The sequence below is a fragment of the Narcine bancroftii genome, chromosome 2 (assembly GCF_036971445.1).
Source record: "Narcine bancroftii isolate sNarBan1 chromosome 2, sNarBan1.hap1, whole genome shotgun sequence".
Classification (NCBI taxonomy): Eukaryota; Metazoa; Chordata; class Chondrichthyes; order Torpediniformes; family Narcinidae; genus Narcine; species Narcine bancroftii.
The window spans coordinates 158736500-158756312 of NC_091470.1; the positions used below are offsets into that span (position 1 = coordinate 158736500).

At 38.2% G+C, this 19813-nt stretch overlaps 2 protein-coding genes across 4 annotated transcripts in view; both read left to right on the forward strand.

Moving 5' to 3' along the window:
• The window catches only part of fblim1 (filamin binding LIM protein 1), a 33684-nt gene extending 27409 nt beyond the window's left edge, over positions 1-6275 (forward strand). For all 3 annotated transcript variants that reach the window (XM_069918887.1, XM_069918888.1, XM_069918889.1), the window contains one exon: positions 5761-6275. In XM_069918887.1, the coding sequence (XP_069774988.1) occupies positions 5761-5874 (114 nt within the window). In that variant the 3' untranslated portion in view covers positions 5875-6275. The remainder of the gene's footprint in view (positions 1-5760) is intronic.
• Positions 6276-13491: 7216 nt separating this feature from the next.
• The window catches only part of spen (spen family transcriptional repressor), an 83395-nt gene continuing 77073 nt past the window's right edge, over positions 13492-19813 (forward strand). Inside the window, exon 1 of the mRNA XM_069918903.1 lies at positions 13492-13808. Within this exon, the coding sequence (XP_069775004.1) occupies positions 13726-13808 (83 nt within the window). The 5' untranslated portion in view covers positions 13492-13725. The remainder of the gene's footprint in view (positions 13809-19813) is intronic.

Sequence of the window (19813 nt, forward strand, 5' to 3'; positions counted from 1 at the left end):
AGAATTGGTGGTATTTCTCCAGTGCTGTGGGTTTTTCCACATATCCAATGCAAACAGGAGGGTGTGGATCATGAGATTAGCCTTTGAGCATGTTATCCTCAGTTAGCAGAGAGCCAATAATGGCATATTGACGGCTAGATGTTTTTGACAGCAATGACAGCATTCACTGAAAGGTAATTCCTGAGATATGACCCAAGAAAACCTGAATCAATTTCCATGAATTAAATTTGCATGATAGCCATCACCTTCTGTGAAAAATTGAATTTCAGCCTCTGATTATGCAAATAACAATATTACCTGCAAATTGCAACATATTGCAATGATTGTGACCTTTTTGTATTCTGGAGTGAAGGCAACAGTTGAAGTTTCCTATTCATTCTACAACTTAACTCCACCCCAGTGGAGAGCTTGTTGGAGGAAAACATTGGAATGATGTAATGAAAATCCTTGATTGGTCTCATTCTGCACTATTAATGGTTTTGTGGTGGACCTCCAGAGCAGACAGAGGACCACCAAAGTTATGAGATTCCTTTCACTAGATGCGTGGTTGGTTTGTATTAAAAAAAAAGGAATTATGTATGTAGATACAATGGAGACAGATGAATTGAAAGGAATAAAATCCTTGTAGAGGACTGAGTGTGACAGGAATTGAGAGCAGAGATTGGATGAGTACTGCTCCCTTTTTTTCTTAGATTTGTTTTGCAGTGAACGTTACATTCATGGTTATATCTCAATGGATATGATCCATTGGATGGAGTCATAGCTACTAGAAGATAGTTGAGGATCTTTGTGATGACTTCCCCAGAGCAAATTACAGAAGCATGCGTTACCTTTCTGGAAGATGGTCTGTTCTGGACTCTCTGACCTCTAAGTGGAGGGAAATGAGGTTATGAATTATGTTGTTTTAAACCTTCAGGAGGAATTCAAACTGCCCCAGATGTCTTGTTGTTCAGGTGTTGAACTTTTGAACATTTTGCTTGGGTAGCATTGATTGCTTTGTACTAGATAGCATGCGTGGGATTCAGTCCAAGATTTTCCAGTGATCCTGAACTGTCCTTTGTCCTTGAGATCTTCATTCTTGAATCTGGTCCTCCAGTAATCATTATATTTTGTTTTTGTATTTGCATCAGGTATTATAATATTTTTAAAAATTAAATTTCACTTTTTGCTCTTCAAGTCATTATCTTTTCCTGTATTTGATCTGATGATGAATTCAGCAATGTTAATTTATACTTATTTTTTCACAATTTTCCTTTTTCTAATCCTTCAATGTGTTTGGCTCAATGCAGCTAGTCATCTTGCTAATTCCCAGACTTTAAACAACTCACACTCAGCAACTTGCAGTGCAAAGTATTTTAAACTTGCAAGTCTGACCTTCAATATCCTATTGAGAATTTTTTTTAGGGTAAACATATTAATAGCCAAGAATTAAAAGTCAAGAAAGGTGATTGGAATAGAATGTTTCAAATCAGGGGAAATTGACGAGTTACATCAATAGGACACATAATTTTAGTTTTACTGCTCAGTGCATCTGTATCAAATATAGAGCAATTCTTTGGGAAAGTAGTTCTATTATGTAAATAGAATATGAGATGTGTTTGGCTGCTTGTACTTCCTTCTGATACCTGTTTTCCTGTTTATGAACAATGGATTAATTTCACTAATAGAGATATCCGGGAAAATAAAATCAGATGCAATCTCATCAAATGCAACAAGGGTGTTTGCTTCATTTTTAAAATGTCACAATGTTTTACTTAAATTCTGTTTACAATCAGAGCTAAACACGATTTGTTGTTTAACCATTTTAATTCCCACCCCCCACGATTATACCAAACACGATAGAATGAAACTTGACAATAGGGTAATAGTCTAATAGATGGGCTGAACTTTGGATACATGAATATCAATATATGGATTTTCAAAATTCCACTATTTATGCTGCAAAATCATTGTTAAATATGATCAAAAGCACACTTTCAGTTCATATTTGCAATGTTGGTCTTGTAAGTGGACGTCTTATTGCCTCATCATGCCTAGAGAGATAGTGGTTGAGGAGCTCTGTTCTTAAAATATTGCATTCCTGTTGGTGAAGTTTGAGGGAGTTTCAACAGTGACTTGGCACATCTTGTGGTGCCAGGGTAATGGTATTCCTGTGCATCTATTTTTGTTTTAAAAGTTAGGTGGCGCTGTTAAGAGTTTAAAGTATATTCAATTGTGGAAGTGCAAAGGTTTTCAGTTTCTGATATATTTGCCTTCTAATCTTATTAGCATTGTAAAAATAGCAAGACTGATTCAGTTGATACATTTTCAACTCTTTAAATGGCTTTATTTGAATTGCATATTTAAAGAAAATCATTCATGGATATGACCAACACCAAGAAGGCCAGCATTTATTGCCCAATTGCTTCAGTCAGCTTGAACGAATGCAGTCCAAGTGGTAACAAAATTACCCTTGAAGTATATAACTCAAGGGTTTAAAAAAGGTCCATGTCCCATCATTCCAGTCCTACCATAAAAAACTCTCCAGCCTTATTCTATCTTCCAAACTTGGGCTAGGTCTTGAAAGTCATGCATCCAAGAACTGTTTAAACAGGTTTGCAAGGGATGGAGACGAGGAATGTTTATCACCACCATTCTTCTGGCAGTACATTTCAGATCTAGACTACCCTCTAGTTGTTTAAAAAAAACTTGACTCCATTTCTTTTCTAATCCTTCAACAATTGCTCAAAATGTATGATGCTGCTTTTTCAGCCTTTTGCTAATGGAAAAATGTCCTTCTAAATGACTGAAGTCTCCCCTCCACCTTTGTGCCAAATAATTCTAGCTTTCCAAACATTCATCATAGCTACAATCACAATAGTCCCAATATTTTATTAAATCTCTCCAATGCAATATTGTAATAGATGTGGTAACCAGAATTGTAGCCATTCTCAAGCTACAGTCTAAGTAGTATTGTGCAGTCTAATGGCTGGAAGAACTCAACAGGCCAGCCAGCGCCTGGGGAGGGAAATGGTGGGTGGACATTTTGGGTTAAGAGATTATATTTCAATCTTGAAGGTCTGCAGAAGCCTAATAGCCTGAGATTGCCTGATCTCGGAAGCTAAGCAGGCTCACGCTCAGTACTTGGTGGTGCTTTAGTTTCTGTGAAGGGCACTGAACAAAAGTGAAGACTCTCTGACTGCCTTATGTAGACAAAAGTTAAAGAATTTCATGTATATAACATGGCAATAATGGAACCTTTACCTTTGGTCTGAAATGTGAACTTTACATTTTCCTCCATTGATGCTGCCTGACCAAGTTCTCAGCAATGTCATGCCAGAAATTTGCATGACCCAACAATTTTTTTTGCTCCAGATTCCAGAAACTGCTATCTCTTGCTTCTCCTGTTCTAACAAATTCCTCACTCTTATATTCTAACCATCAACTTAGAAGGACCAGTAGTGTGTCTTTTTAAATAGCCAGTAGATCAGCCCTGCTGGCTTTAAGAATCAGTGCACTTCAAGAATTTGTGATAGTCCTTACCTTAATAATCTACTTGCTGTACATTTCACTGCCTTGAACGTCACATACATTTCATTTTTCTGGACAAAAATCCTTGTCAGTTTCCAGCACAGTAAAAAAAGACCATTAATGTCTTCTACAGTTTAAACTTTCCCCCTTTATTGTCATCTAAAAGTTTTTTTTTAAAATTTGAACCTGTATAGTGGAGCCACTGTCTCATAGTACCAGTGATCAATTTTGACCTTGGGTGTCACCTGTGTGAGTTTGCATGTTCTCCATGACCATATGGTTTTCCTTTCCGTGCTCCAGTTTCTCCCCATTTTCAAAGCAGTGAGGTCTGGAAGCTTAATTAGCCACTGTAAATCACCTCTAGTTTAATCTAGGACATTGAAGAGAATGTAGGGAGAATAAAAAGATTATTGTAGAATTAGTATAAAATGGGTGGTTGCTATTGTGTTAACTTGAGGTGAAAGGCCTTTTTCCATACTGTATCTCTCAACGACATGAAGATTTTTCACAGCCAATTCTTAAATCCAGAAGTCACTGTTAAAGCTTTGCTAGAATATCATTGGTAGATGCAGGGTGGAAAGTGAATATACCGTGAAGTTAGGATTTGGCCTCCTTGAAGATGGTGCAGAACCCTATAAATACTATGTCTCTAGAGTAAATAATCATAATCTTGCAATGCAGTGTAGTTCTTTGGCCAGATTATGCTTCTGGATAAACCAGGCAATGCCTTCCATTGTTGACCACAGCAAAGAGATCCTTCTGTAGTTATCACAGATTTGTCTTTCTTCTTGAAGATAATTTAACAGCAAGCACCAAGAATTTCTCCAGAGCAGAATAAAAATATGCAAGTCTGCTGCCATTGACTTCACCGAATTATTAAATAATTTATTAAATGAGACAGCAGCATACATTTCCACTATGAGCAAAGTCAGATTATTGAAGTACATATCAAAAGTTATGTGACAATAGCAGCAGAACATGTTTTGACTTGATCCATGAAAAAGTGTTAATGCTCTTGCTCTGCAAGAGAGACCCAAAATCTTCAGATTAAAGATACGGAAAAATAATGCACAAAAGCAGCCATAAAATCTAAACACGGACAGGGCTTCCTCTGGAACATAAACAGAGCAAGATTGTACTTTAACATTGGTTTATTCTTGGTAACTGATCAGGGGCTCCTACATTTGTTAGATGATAAACTTAATAAGGCAATGGTACTGCCAAAATTAATAGTGTTTCAAGGTTATATTTATTATTGTGGGAAAGGAGATATTTAAATGGGAATCACGTAAAAAGCACTCTACTGACCCAAGCAATAAGAAATAACAGTGCATGATCATTCTACTAAATAGGAATACAATTTGTTGGTTCTCTACACAGCCATTTTTACTTCACTGCCTTCCCAACCACCAGAAACCAGTTGAGAATAGCAACGAAATTGCACCTTCAGAAAAAATCTAAGACAAATCAGTTTGGATGCACTTTTGCAAGTAATGTAGTACATACTACAATGTGCTCAATTGGGCTTCTGCACAAATTACTGATTCTATTTTGCTAAACTTCCACAATATGATCACCTGGTAACTTTGATTGCATACTGTATTAAATCTAGTCTTTACAACTAATAAACAAGAGCATTGACATCACATTTAAACCCATTATTCTCAATGCAACATGATTATATCAGCAGATGGTGTTGAAATCTGGATACTATTGTTGTCTGGAGGCGAAGTGTAAAGTGTGAATAAACAGTATTATGAGTACTATTTTTAGTGAGAATGATTACATGTGACAGACATGTAATAATTCTGTGACAGACTGTGAAAATAGACTAATGTCCTTACAAATGTATACTATTGCATGGCATCACAATGCATTACTGTGGAAATGCTTTAGTTTCTAGTGTATTGTATCCTAAACGTAAAGATAAAGGACAAATTGTGATACGAGATTTTACAGTTTATTATAATCAGTTTTCATGAGGAAGCAGGAATAGATCAGTCTTCAGGATGGTTCTGTGCTGAATTACTTGAGGAGCCTCACAATATATTTTGTTTGAGCCCAGGTCCTGAGGCTGACAAATGAAGTTATTTGAGACCAATATGTGCTAATTTTAAAGGACATGGGCATTTTGTCACAATCAGATTAATTGTGCTGGGTTATAAAGGTAGTTGTTCAAGTTAGCATGAGTGAAGATTTCAGAATGTATACAATCATTCTGGGGTTGAAATATTTCACATTGTATTACAGAAATGTGGAATTCTACTGTCTCCTGATCCAACTGAGGAAGGATGTTTTCCACTCAACAAACAGATCCTTTGCAAGACTTGTCACATATCCTTGAATACCAGCTCCACAACCTGAAGACCAGTTTATAAAAATGAATTATTCAATTTGTGAACTGTTGTATGTTTTGTTGTTGCAAATCTTTACTCTTTCATTGATGATCATTCTGAAAGATCATTCCTCAGACTCTCTTTACGTTAGCTTTCATATAGCTTAGCATTCAGGTTTTGCAACCTGAGCACAAAACATCTTAATGCCAATCCCAAGCACCATCTTTTACTGTATAGTACAAATTATAGCACCCAGGTTCTAATCTGGCACTGTAAGGAGTTTGTACATTCTCCCCACGTCTGTGTGGGTTTGCCCAGGAATGTACTGGGTTGTTGGTTAATTTGGGTGAAATTGGGCAGTATGAATTTAGGTGGCTAGAAATGACAATCACCATGCCTTAAACAAAATAAATTAAAAGTTTAAAAATATTATTGCACGTTGAAAGTTATGACTCTCTTTGTACTTGGCACTTCAGTTCTCTACTTTTTTTGGATTAGATTAATTTGCACATACACTGACCCTCAAAATAGATTTGAATTAAATAAAAAGTAATCAAGTCTGCTAAAGATTATATTACAATTTGGAACGGATAGAAATGTAAATACAAATTAAGGCACAAAGTATGTGCATTAGATTCAAAACCAATGTCATTTAATAATGAGTTACCAAACCCAACATCAGCCTCATTATTCAAAATGAAATACATCTGTTTCATTGCTATCACTATGCAAACGGAAAAGATGTCAGTGTGGAAATAGACCCTTCAGCCCATCTTATCCACACTGACCAAAATGTCCCACCCACATTGGCTTCACTTGCCTACATTTGGCCATATCCCTCTAAACTCATCCTATCCGTACATCTGTTCAGTTTTTCTCAATAGTTGCCTCGACCACCTTCTCAAGCAGCCCATTCCATACATTCATCCAGCCTGTGTGTAAAAGTTTACTTCTCAGGTTCCTGTTAAATCCCTCTTCTTCCATCTTAAACCCATGTCCTCTGCTTTCCCTTTCCCCTACTCTGGGTACAAAAACTCTGCATACACCTGGTCTCTTCCTCATGATTTTGTATACCTCGCAGATATCTATCATCCTCCAGCACTTTAAGGAATAAAGCCATAGCCTGCTTTACCTCTCCCTATAGCTCGAGTCCCAGCAGCATCCTCAAATTGTATCTACACCTTTTCCAGCTTGACATCTTTTCTGTTGCAAAGCGACCAACATGGAACACAATACTCCAAGTGGAACCTCACCAACAACTTATGCAATTGACAACTTCTGTACTCAAATCTCTGAATGATGAAGGCCAAGGTGCCAAAAGCCTTTTGGGGTCAGCTTTCAAGATTCTATGAACTGTACTCCTAGATCCCTCATATTTCTCTGTATTAAAATGCATCAACCATTCCCCTGCCCAACCAAATCAAGATCCGGTTGTAATCAGTATACTGTATATTATTGAAGTAACAAACCAGATTCAAGCCCCAATTTATGGCAAATGGGTTAATCAAAGTTTGGTTGCAAAATATTTTTGGGTTAAATGCCATCCAGAGATTCCCATTGGAGGATACCATCTTTATAATTGCCTGGGGCAATAATGGACTTGGCTGTGGGATTCAAGTCTTGGGATATCCCACAATTATTTTTCATTACTTGAATTTTTTTTTACCTGGAAGTTTCTTTCGAAATTGCTTCAGTCACAAGACCAACACTGATATGTTCTGAAACTAAATTGTTCATTTAAATTTCTGTACTTACTCGCAACAATGACTATATTTTAGTATTATTTTGTTGTCTGTGAAGTATTCCAAGACAGTCTAAGAAAAAAAACTATATTGATGCAGGTTTTCCAAGTTAAAAAATTTAAAAATCATTATTACCTTTGTGGTCAATGATGGCTGACTATCAAACCATTGCAGGCCAAAAATGAGAAATGCAACAGAACAATCCACACAAATACTGTTGATTACAAGAGTAGATGGGTATCCTGTACCACCTGACCAACACCATCTCCCAATTTTCACCATACATCAGTAGGGTGGAAAATTTCACGTCCAAAAGCATTCAGTCCCAAGAAACTCACTTGACATCTCACCGACCATCCTGAATATTCATCCCCTCTTCCACCTGCACACCATAACTGTAGTGCATCATCTTTAAAAAAAAATGCAGTGCATTCACTCATAAGCAAATCCAAATGCAGCAACCAAACTCACATCTTGCCCTAGAAATGTAGGATGAAGAGGAATATGCAAGTCCCCTTATAGTCACACACTACCTCGCAAAGGAAATACTGCAGGACAATCACCAAAAGGTTTATATGATTCAAGAAGGCATTTCTCCTATTGTAAGGCAATTATGGATAGGGCTTAAATGCTGGCCTTTGTAGCAACATATCCCAACTGGAAAAATAAATTCCCCTCAAAGAAAAACATCTTCCAAGTATTACACTGTGAATTATAGACTATTCATGCTTTAGGTCTGTGCTGAGATACTTGATCCCTGACATTTGTGCAAAAAGTATGATAGCTGTTTTATTATTGTATGCAGATAAAATTTGGCTGACAAAATTAAGGGATTGCACACAAGTTTATTCTTCATGCAGCATACTGCTTAATAAAGTTGCAAGGTACAATTCTAAAAATAGAGAAGAGATGGTTGTTTGATTCTGTACATTTGGGATGTTATCGTAATTGACCACGGCTTCTGAGAAGATACACTATTGACACACTATTCTGCCAATGAAATCTATGAGGTCATTACTAACTATGCTCAGTTACGCCTAAACACGGAGCACCATGTGCAGTTTTGGTATGGATATTCTTGCCATACAGGGTGTACAAGGCTACACCTGAATGATTGCTGGGATAGCAGAATTATCCTATGAGAAAAGATTACACCTTAAATTCTCCAGAGTTTAGAAGAACATGCAATTTCATGAAAACATACAAGAGTCTTTTAGGGCTGAACAGCATGCACAAGGGTGTTTAATCTACGGGGAGAAAATGGGATCACAGTTTCAAGTTACAACACATTTAGCACTGAGTGGAAAATGTTTTCACTCAGGAGAGGTGAAGTTAGAATGGTAGAGCAGGCTTGAAGGGCCAGATGGCTGAAGAATTTTAAATAATTGAGGATACAGGATAAAAACCATATCACGCAAATCTGGAGTCACACAGACTAGAGCATATAAAGGCAGCAGATTTCCTTCTCTAAACGAAATCAGTAAACCAGGTTAAAAACTATTCAGCAACATGGTTAGTGTTAATATAGCTGTATGGATATTGATCTTTGAAAAGCATATGACACCTAATAAAGTGGCCCTTTTAAGATTGCCTGTGGAACATCAAGACCTTAAAAAAATCTGATTATTTTAATGGAACAAAGTAAATGCTTCAGCATTATTTTGAAAGTTCCATACGAGAATGAAAAGTTCTTCCATAAATGAAGTAGTAAGAATTAATGCTTTAAATAATTCTGAAACTTGAATACTTGGATCAAGAACCATATGAGTCAGTGATTCTAACTGCTGCTAATCAATTATTGCATTTGGACAGTATTATGCCTTGCATTTTGAAAAATCAAATGACAAACTGCCAGAATGAGAAAATATAAAAATGCAAAATACAAATAGAATGCAAGTTTCTGGAACCCAAAACAACAAAAAAATTGCTGCAAATATTTTGACAAAAAATGAATACTTTAGAACTGCAGCAATGATGCAAAAAAAATTTTCTGCCCATTATGTTGATAATTTCCTCCTATTACTTTTGTTTTAATAGGAAGGAAAACGGCTAGGGGACAATTCACATGGTTCTGAGTTCTACCATTCTCCATTTCTACTTTCCCAAATTGGCATTGTAATGTTTCATGAAAGACCTATTGTTTTAAAGTCGAGAATCGTACAGCCCAGAAACAGGACCATTGTCCGAACTCATCCATGCTGACCAGTGACTTTCTATGCTAGTCCCACATTCCTCTAAACCTTTTTTGCCAAAATGTTTTTTTTTAATGTTGTAAGTGTACATGCTTCTACCATTCCTCTGACAGCAAGTTCCATATACCCACCACCCTCTGTGAAATATTTGCTCCTCAGGTCATCCCAGCTCTTGTACTCAATGTCCCATCTGATGAAATATGCCTTCTTCACCTCTTTATCTGCCTGCATCTCAGTATTCAGGGAGCTATGCATTGGCCCACCAAGGTCTCTTTGTTCTAAAAAAAAACTCCGTAGGATTTGGACATTCACTAATTATGCCCGGCCCTAGTTTAACTTCCCAAAATTTATTACATTCTACTTCTGAGTTAAATTCCACCTGCCATTCCTTGTCCCACTTTACCAGTGACAACCTCCTTCATGGTCCATCAGACCAAATTTGGTGTCATTCACAAATTTACTAATCATACCACCTAAATTCTCATCAAAATAGTTAATATACATCACACTGGACAAGCACCAACCCTTACAGCAAAGCAGTGGTCACAAGGTCTCTAATCTTGAAAAGAATCCTCTACTATTTATTAACACAAAATTAATTTGTACCCAATTAGCTACCATCCTGTATCCCAATTAAGAGCACAGTATTTTTGGAAATCACATCTATCTTTTAAATTACATGTCTAAAAAAGGCATATTTTCCATCTTATTGAAATACAAAATCCTGAGGGAGCATTACATGTTTTCACCAGCAAAACAAGGGAATATAGTTAATTAAAACAAACGCATTGAAATTTCTTTTTGCCAAGGGAGGAGGACTGGAATTCAGTACCCCAGAGGTTTGAGCATTGAGTGTATTTAAAGAGAAGATGGATACATTTTTGATTACCCAACTGTATGGAACAGTTGAGCTACGACTTCCATGGTGGGCCAGTTTTATTCATATTTGTTTGAGAAATGTATGATTTAATGGCAAAAATCATGCATCCAGACAGGTTTGATATATAAAGCTAGATGAAGCCATACAACCCATTCTGAGATCCTGAGAATACCATGATTTTCAAAAGGAAACCAAATAATTCTTATATTAGGCAAAATACAATGCTTTAAAAATGCATAGTAGGTATACACATATATACATGCCACAAAACCACAATGAACAGCAAACAAAACCAGTTCAGAACAAAATGCATGTTTCCACAACACAAAAAGGTAGTTGCTGGGAAACCACAAAGGCAGTTGCTGGGAAACGATTACTGGATTAGTTACAAAACATCACCAAGTATATACATAATCAGTAAAGGCTTCTACAAATACACCAGCCTGCGAAAGAAATATATTCATGCTATTTTTTTCTTGAAAAACACAATTTGCAGATTAAAGAACAGAATACATTGGTGGAATAAAACTGTAATTAACCAAAAGCAAAGGCTACAAAGGTTATTTGCGTCATCGCTGTCCAGATAATATAGCAAAGTGTAAACCATACACATTAAATTACATGAAACGCTTTTAATTTTGCACTGTAGCGTATTTTAATGGAAGTGCTCACTACAAGATTGTTGCCAGCGATTGCAAGTAAGAAACAAAGATAATCTCTCCAGAATTCATTATCTTGGCTGATCAATGCCACTTTTTGTACAAATGTCAAACCCCCCCCCCCCCCATTCTCTTTTAGACCTGAAAATCCGGTTATTATGATTGAAATAGGGTTAAAGAGAACCACTATTTGTTTAGCCTCTTGACACACAAGAATGGGTTCCTTCTGCTGCTTCCCACCATTGACAATTCAGAGGAAAACACATTTGAGAGAGAATGCAGTCTTCCCTGTCGCCTTTGCAGATGGCCGCCAAAAGGGGCGGGTTCCAAAAATAGTTACAACTGAAACAAAGACCAAAGTCAATGTACAAGGGGATACAATACAGGAAATGAGATCAAAATATTCCATTTGTTGATTAGCAGAATACATTAAATCCAAATTTCTACAATGATTCTAATCCTCTTTGCCGGTTTTACATCAGCACTGAATGTACTTATTGGACGTACATGTTATGGAGGCAATAAGGAAGTCTTGAGAACATAGCTTGATTGTATAACTAAATACACAATTGAAGCCTTTGAAAAGCTATGAATCATGTACTTTGAGCCCGCCCTTCCCGACAAGGGCCACCAACTGCAAGCTTAATCCTTGACCAGTAAATCCATATATGCAAAAACAGTATTAACTTTTTGTCATATTCCAGCACATAACATCATTAAAACAGTACTCGATAAAGATTGGACTGAAGCAGGCTTTCGAATGAGCCAAAAAAAATGCGGTTGCATCATTTTTTAATATGCAAATGGACTCAATTCACTTAGCAATTTCAATCAGCACCTTTTTTAAAAAAAACATAGGCTATTCGGCCAGAAACCAAGCTTAACATTTTCCTCCCCACTCCCCCAGTTTTTCTGGAAAACCTTTGTGAACTTTGAATCAAATGTGCCACCACTTCTGCCTGCAAATGTATGTTTTGAATGGTGACCCCCAAGGCTCAAAATACAAAATTTGATAACATTAATGTTAAAAGTTGGTCTCCTTTCTCAAACACTTACTGTGTGGTGGCATCACTACCCAAACTGTTGTTCCTTCCCCAGAGAATTCTTTCCTTCTCTCCAACCCGATATAAATTTTTAACATACTCCTAATTTTAAGCGATCTTGCAAGCAAGTTGATCTGCATAGGCTGGATGCCACGCCATTTTTTTTTTGTTTTTATTTAGTGCTAGGACTAAACGAGAGAGCATCTTCCGAGAAGGATCGTATAGGGCAATAAGAGTGCTTGTTCCTCCACTATTTTAAAGCCAGTCTACAGCTCTGGCGTTCCGAACGGCAGGGTCTGTCTCTACGCTGCACTTGCCCCTGTCAAGGCAGAGCACTGGCTGCCACAAAATGGCGGACACTCCAGCACCTTCCACCGCCTCAAAATGGCGCCCGAGTGGATGAAGGGGAGGGGAAGGGACAAAGGATTGAGAAAGGACGATACTCCTGTTAAGAAAAACCCCACGAGCGCAGCAGTTTGCTGATAAAGCTAGTGGTGACAAGCTGCTTTTGAAGGTTGTATTTCCTCATATCGGCCATTTCGGCGTTCAAGCCATCTAAAAAATCTTCTCATAATCGTTCAGAACGTCCAGAGTTTTAGTATGAGTCGAAGGTGGCTCTTATACACGGGTTAAACTGGTCTATTGAATGAAAATAGTGGAGATCCCTGGAATTTCGCTCTCAGATTCCTCTCTATTCATCGTGCTCCTGCGCCGACACCAGCCTTTCCAGAACTTTCCTCCCCGCCACTGGACGAAGCTGAACGCCAACTCGGCGCATTTGCGCAGCGAACCCGCCCAGTCTCCTCCTGCGCACGCGCTTTTCTCCCGCAGGGCTTGGAGCCCCGCCTCCTCCACCGCTTCATTTCTGGCCCGGAGCTGCATTTTCCGCGCCTGCGTAATGCACGACCCCCCCCCACCCCCCACCCCCCTTCTCTGGTCGGGGAGCAGAATGGGAAGACGGCGTCACGCACGCGCAGGAGAGGTCCATTCTTTCGGCTGGGAAGCCGCGCGGGGGCGGGGGTGAAAGGAGGGAGGATTTCTCTGCGCATGCGCGTCGCGGCGTGGAGCCGAATCGACCCGGGAGTTTCGTGGCGCTTGCGCGCCCGCTGTGGCGGGTTCCGCGCATGCGTGATGCTGCTCAGTTTTCGGGTCTCGGGACGAACTGTTAGCGTCTTGGGGAAGGGGGGGGTGAAAAAAAACCCCGCGCGTCAGGTCGGGCGGCGCGAGTGAGCGTGCGCGCGATCGCCTAATGGTGGGATTTTACCTCAAGGATTAGCCCGGCCCTGGGGCCGACACGATCCCGGACTTGCACACGCCGAGAGAGAGAGAAAAAAAGAAGGGGGAGTCCCATGACTCGCTAAGAATGGTACGAGAAACCAGGCACCTCTGGGTGGGGAATTTGCCGGAAAATGTCCGTGAAGACAAGATTATCGAGCATTTTAAACGGTAAGTGTCCCTCCCACAACCACCCCCCCCCCCCACGCGGCGGGATGTGTGGAGTAAACACTCTACTCATCCCATGTCTGAGGATGCGGGCCCGCAAAGGGGTGAAGTGAAACCGGAGAGAGTGCCGGTGCCTTGCTGCAGCCGTGTGAGTGAAAACACACGCGCGTTAAATCCCCTCCCGTGGAAGGGGTCAGTGGCGGCACCAGCACGGCTCCTATTGTTGTGTGGCGGCCCTCACTCACTCTGCCTTACTGGGCTGATCTCTCTGCTGAGACACCGAGGGGAAACCAGATGGGACAAGCAACCGATCCTGAGATGCCCCAGGGTGAGATTTAGTCCCTGGGACTAAATTGCAATGCAGGATTTTAAAAGAGAATTGTACATGTTGCAAACGCAGTTTGCAATCAAATTAGTGGGTGTGGGACGTGTTCGTCGTTGGGAATGCTCCAGCCCCAGGAGAGAGAAGGTTTGACTTGTGTTTGAGACACATGGGAGCTGTAATGGAGGATCGGGCTGTCTGTGGGAACCCGGGCTGGGGGAGGGGAGCCAAACACATTTACTGATAGCAGAAGTCCGAACTGGCCCTTATCAGTGACCCAGCATTGTCACAGAGGAGGGAGGGAGGGAGGGAACATGCAAGCCTCCTGATAGAAGTAAAAACAGGACAAGTCTGCGGGTGCCGTGAGCCCCAACACAATGCTGGAGGAACTCAGCAGGTCACACGGCGTCCAGAAAGATCCCCAATCAACGTTTCGGGCTCTGCCTACATTTCGTTCGGAGCTTTGAGCCCGAAACGTTGGGTGATGCTGATATAAATTGCACCGGCTGCCGAATTTCCCCCTCCCCAGCTTTTAGTCTCTCGTGTCAGACTGCTGTTACCAGGAAGTATGTGCCACTAAAATGGTTTAAATTTGAAACAAAATATTGATGGGAGGCAGGACAGTTGCTCTGAGCAATAATGATCTTTCGAGGGGAGCTGCTGAGCTTTACAGTTTGTATCTTTTTTTTTAAAAGAAACATCCGAGTTCGAATTGTTTTAGTCGGTGTGGATTTTCGAAAAAATAAACCTTAATATAGTGTCCAAACATGCTGCAAGCTGGTTACAAGTGTGGGTGCTGTTTGCTTCCCACTTTAATTGTGTTTTTAAGCAGTGGTGGTATAGATGCAGAAGGAAATGTTAAAATTGGGGAAACTGAGCGCAGCGTGTGGTGCTGGCGTGAGTAAAATGGCGGACCCATTCTCTGCATCAAACCCCGCGATTGGCATTTGAAACATGTACAATACTCACTCAGTCGGAGCACTGTAGCCAATTCTAACTCACCATATTAGGCCCAATGGTGTGATCTCCAAACGTTCAGTACTTTGCTTTGAAGAGTCTAAATTTAAGATTGTCCTTAATCCGCATTACATTTTTTCTGAAAAAAGTATCTATAGCCAGAACTATTGGAAGATTTATCACAATTAATAGAAGTGCAGAAACTAAACCAATGGGGATATTATTTTAAATTCATGTGAAAAGGCTCATGGGTTATTAGAACGCAATAGGGATTTAACTCTGAAATCATTGCGATATTAAGTTTAAAAACACAACGCTGGAGAAACTCAGCAGGACAAACTTTATATCATCATGGCAAATAACCAACCTTTCGAGGTATGAAAGGTACATCTGATTGATAGAACCTCCATAAACCTATTGACTGCTCTGCAAGATTTTCTACCTCGTGTTCAGAAAGCTGTACCAATTTTGTACAAAAGGATGCATCGTTTCAGAACGCCTCCGTCAGACATTTCGATTCGCATCAGGTGGAGGAGGTCATGTGCGGTGAAAAACAAGATAAAGAGGGATCCAGCCCAATTTGGTACATTCTGTGTTTCGAGAAAGGGTTTTAGTTGTAAGCACCTCTCGCTTCGGTTGGTGAAGTTACACTTGCTTGGTGATTTGGCCCAAAGGACATTGAATGGTCAGCCTGAAGAGATCTAGTTACCAGTTGAGGTTCAACAGTATTGTAAGAGTGTCTAAATTCTTCGGTCATAATTCATGCATTTAATGACTACGCATGGTCACCCTGAAGAATAAACAGGCTTTTTAATTTGCCTTTTACAACCATTACATCGTGGTTTTTCAGTATTAATGTCAAGGATATCTAGATTGCTTTACTCGGGTTGAAATTCTATGCCCTTTTTGCATTTGTATTTCAACGCATAACAATCTTGACCTTGTCTCCGTTGTAAATGCATATGTTTCATAAGAAATGAAACGGGAGCCCTTCTTTCTCGAAGCGCGTCACAGTCCTTTTGAATTCAATCAGCTATTTAAAAATAATTTAGATCATTCTTTCAGGCAAGAGAATATTTTTGGACCCTTCTCCCAGCAGGTTCGCTGAGCAAAAAAAGTTAAATTCGAACCTGTAAAAGTATTTAGTGACCAAAATGGTTACAAGAATCCAGTTTAGTTTCCGTTTGTAAATTTTGGTGTCTATATTTCTATTTAATTATAGAAGAGCGGTGTGTTTCTGATAGAACAGTTTGAAATGCAAATAAGGCAGTTCCCACCCCTCCCCCACCGGAGAACTCAAAATACGCGTCAGGGGGAGGGTGCAAAAGGTTTCAGATCGGCCGAGTCAACCTATAGATTGTGACACAAAACTCCAGCTAATTCGTGGTGTTATTTTCGGTATCTTTCAGCGGGAGAATCATTAGGAAATAGCGTTAGATCGATACGTTTGTTTTCCATCGTACACCCTTATATAATTAAAGTATAAACAAAGCGGGCGATGTTAGCAACGATAGTTTGGATGCTTTTTTTCCCAGCAACAGGGAGAATTGCCATTAAAATTCAAATCTTTTAAATGATATCGTCCACGCAGCATTGTCATATGTTTGTGTGTGTGTATATATATTATATATATATATATTTAAAAAAAAATATATATATAAATAAATATATATATATATATATATTTTTTTTTTAAAAAAAAGCCTCGTCAGGGCGTGGCATCGTTCTGCTCTTTATTCTGCCAAAATAGATTACTTTTAAGACTCGATTGAAGTAACAGTCTAATTGGAACAAGTTAAGGCTCAAGAGATCTAACATTCTGGAAATGTAATCAATCGATTTTTAATACGCAATCAGGGTTTAATGATAGTTTGCACCTGTAATTTTAAAACAAAATACTTCTATGGAATAAACATGGAAGTTTAGTAATATTGACTTTTTGTCATTTAATTTGCGTTCTGACTGATATTTGAGTCAGATTCAAATTGGATATTTTCCACGAGTAATAGTAATGATTAACTACTTCGATATTTGTATAATTTGCCCTCTGCTCTCATGTGTTTATGATCCATGTGTATATTTCTTTAGTTTTTTTTAAATAATAAAGAATTATTTTACCATAGTTATTAATTGATTAAAAAAAATTCTGATCAATCTAAACAATTGTTTTGTCTATTCACCATATTTAAGGCTAATCTTTTTTACTGATATGAGAAAAATAGATTTGTTCAGAAATTTTTGACATGCATAAACTGAATTTTGGATTCCCTATTGATTTTGGCTTCTTTCTGAGATCCCTTCAGAAGAAGGCTAATGCAAGTTATGTCAGGATTTCACGTGATGTTGCCGCAGAATCGTCCACTCAACTTCCCTACTTCCAAGACAGTTGCATCTACAATGAAATTTTAAAAAGCAGCTTTTCTGATACCCAAAACATTTTCGAGACGTGTACAGTTATAGATGAATGCAATTTGTGGAAGTTTCATCGTTTTTCTATCTAAATGATCTTTCTTTATTTGTCTTATTCAAATTGGATATTTTCCATTAACAGTAGTGCTATCATATTTCAAACTTATGTGCATATTTATGATTTACCGTAATTAAGTTACATTCAGGCTGGTGTAATGATAAATTTGGGGTTGACATTGTATGGCTAGCAGTGAAAAGATTTTTAAAAATATATTTTTATCCAAAATTTATGGCTCCGAACCAGCAGTCAAGGTTTTTTGGCACAATATTCAACATAGGTGCCAGCTGTTCTTGGCTGCGGTGCCTTCAGTGAGCATTTTTGGTCACAAGGGGAACAAAATATCTTCAGAGTGCAAGAATATTACTTGTGTAAAGCTCTGTATCAATAGTAGTTTAAACATGCTTTGTTATTTGAAAATTGGCTTTGATTGAGTAGAAGGATAAGAAGCCTCCAATGACATCAAGTCTTGTGTAGGACCAACGGCAAAAAACTTGTCTTGGAGTGACACCTCATTGAAGGAGAAATACAGCTTTGTGTGGAATGTGGGATTAAATGAAAGATCAACCTGCTAATCAGATTGATGTAAAATATTATTTTTTTTAATAAAATGTAATTCTCAGCAGATGTAGAGTGTTGCCCCACAAATTAATTTCTCATTTATGATATTGGGACTCGTATGACGTGGCTACATACTAATTTGCTGAATCACAGTGGTATTTATATACAGTAGTAGATTATTTGAGATTTTTTGGGGAACATTCAGGGGATAAACTGCACAATCTAAATGCAAGTTCTTTACCTGATAACATTACATATTGTTTACAGCAGATACACCTTAAATGTATCTTGTACATTGATCATTTATTATAATATATATTTTGTGACAATAAAAGGAACATTTGAATCTTTGGATTACTCCATTGTATTAAGCTACATTATTAAGTAAGACACTCATCAGTTTTGAACTATAGCTAAAGATTCTACCTGGACAAATCAGATTTGGTGTTGCTAACTGGAACACAGTTACTTAAAAATGGTGTGCACAGTTGAAATATTGAATGGAATGCTAATTTAACAGCATATTGAACAATACAGTTGTAATATTGGATTCACCGATTGAGTAAATTCATCCAGTCTCTGCTAAATTTTATGCATAAAAATCTCAAGCTACTTTTAAAGTAGAAATATCAAGATGTTTGTATTCAGTGTGGAAAAAGTAATATTTTGTAATTGTACTGGTTTCATACTGGACAAAATGTGGGTGGTTGGTTTTAAATAACATTGATGCAATGTTATTTGGATATATATAGATATATAAAATGGTTAATGGTTATGACCACAGGTCATAAATCAATTTCCTACCACTGTTACATTGCATTGAGAAGTTATTAGTAGATGCAGTAAGTTTTTTGTTGATGAGATGTATTAATCTGAGTAGGATCCACTTTAAGATATTCTGGGAACTTGATTTTAAAGCAGTAAAGCACAAATAAGAACATAAAATCTTTTTCATATGGCTTTTTGAATTTTTAATTTTAGGCAACTAATTAGTTACACTATTTTTCCAAATTTAATAAAATAGAATCCTGGTTTATGCAGCTTGTTATAATTTGAAAGGAATCCAGACATTGGGGTACAATGAGATAGGTGTGAATCTTTGGAATCAGCTATGGAGCCTGAATCAGACTGTGGAGGCTGAATCATTAAGTATATTCAGGACTCATTTGAAAGTTTTTTTAGATTCCAGGGTACAGACAAGAAAACGGAGTTGAGACTAAAATCAGTTCGGTGATGATCTTATTGAATCGTAATTTAAGCCTGCGAGTTTTTTTTAATGCTCTTCTGTTCTTCTCATTTCATCAAACCTGTGGTTATTTGCCCAAATTTCTCCCAATTTGACTAGTTGCTAAACTTTGTTCGATATTGCTGTAGAACCCCATTAGTTATTTTTATTAGTGAATATTAAAGATGTGGAATGAATGCAAATTGTTGTGTTGCTTCTTCCAGTGCCAGTATTTGCCATTGCCATGCTTTGCTTGAAATAAAAGACAGGGAGCATAGATTTATTACCTGAAAATTGAATCCAGCTAATTTGTATTTTCACATGGCAAGAGCAAACAATGGCAGAAATATTGAATGTTAAAATTGCAATCATAATCGCATCATCTGCAGACTTCCCGGTTTAACAACATAAATTAAGACATCATGTTTAACAAATAATCCCAAAATTCTGGTCTGCTAGATGGAACCATTAAATTT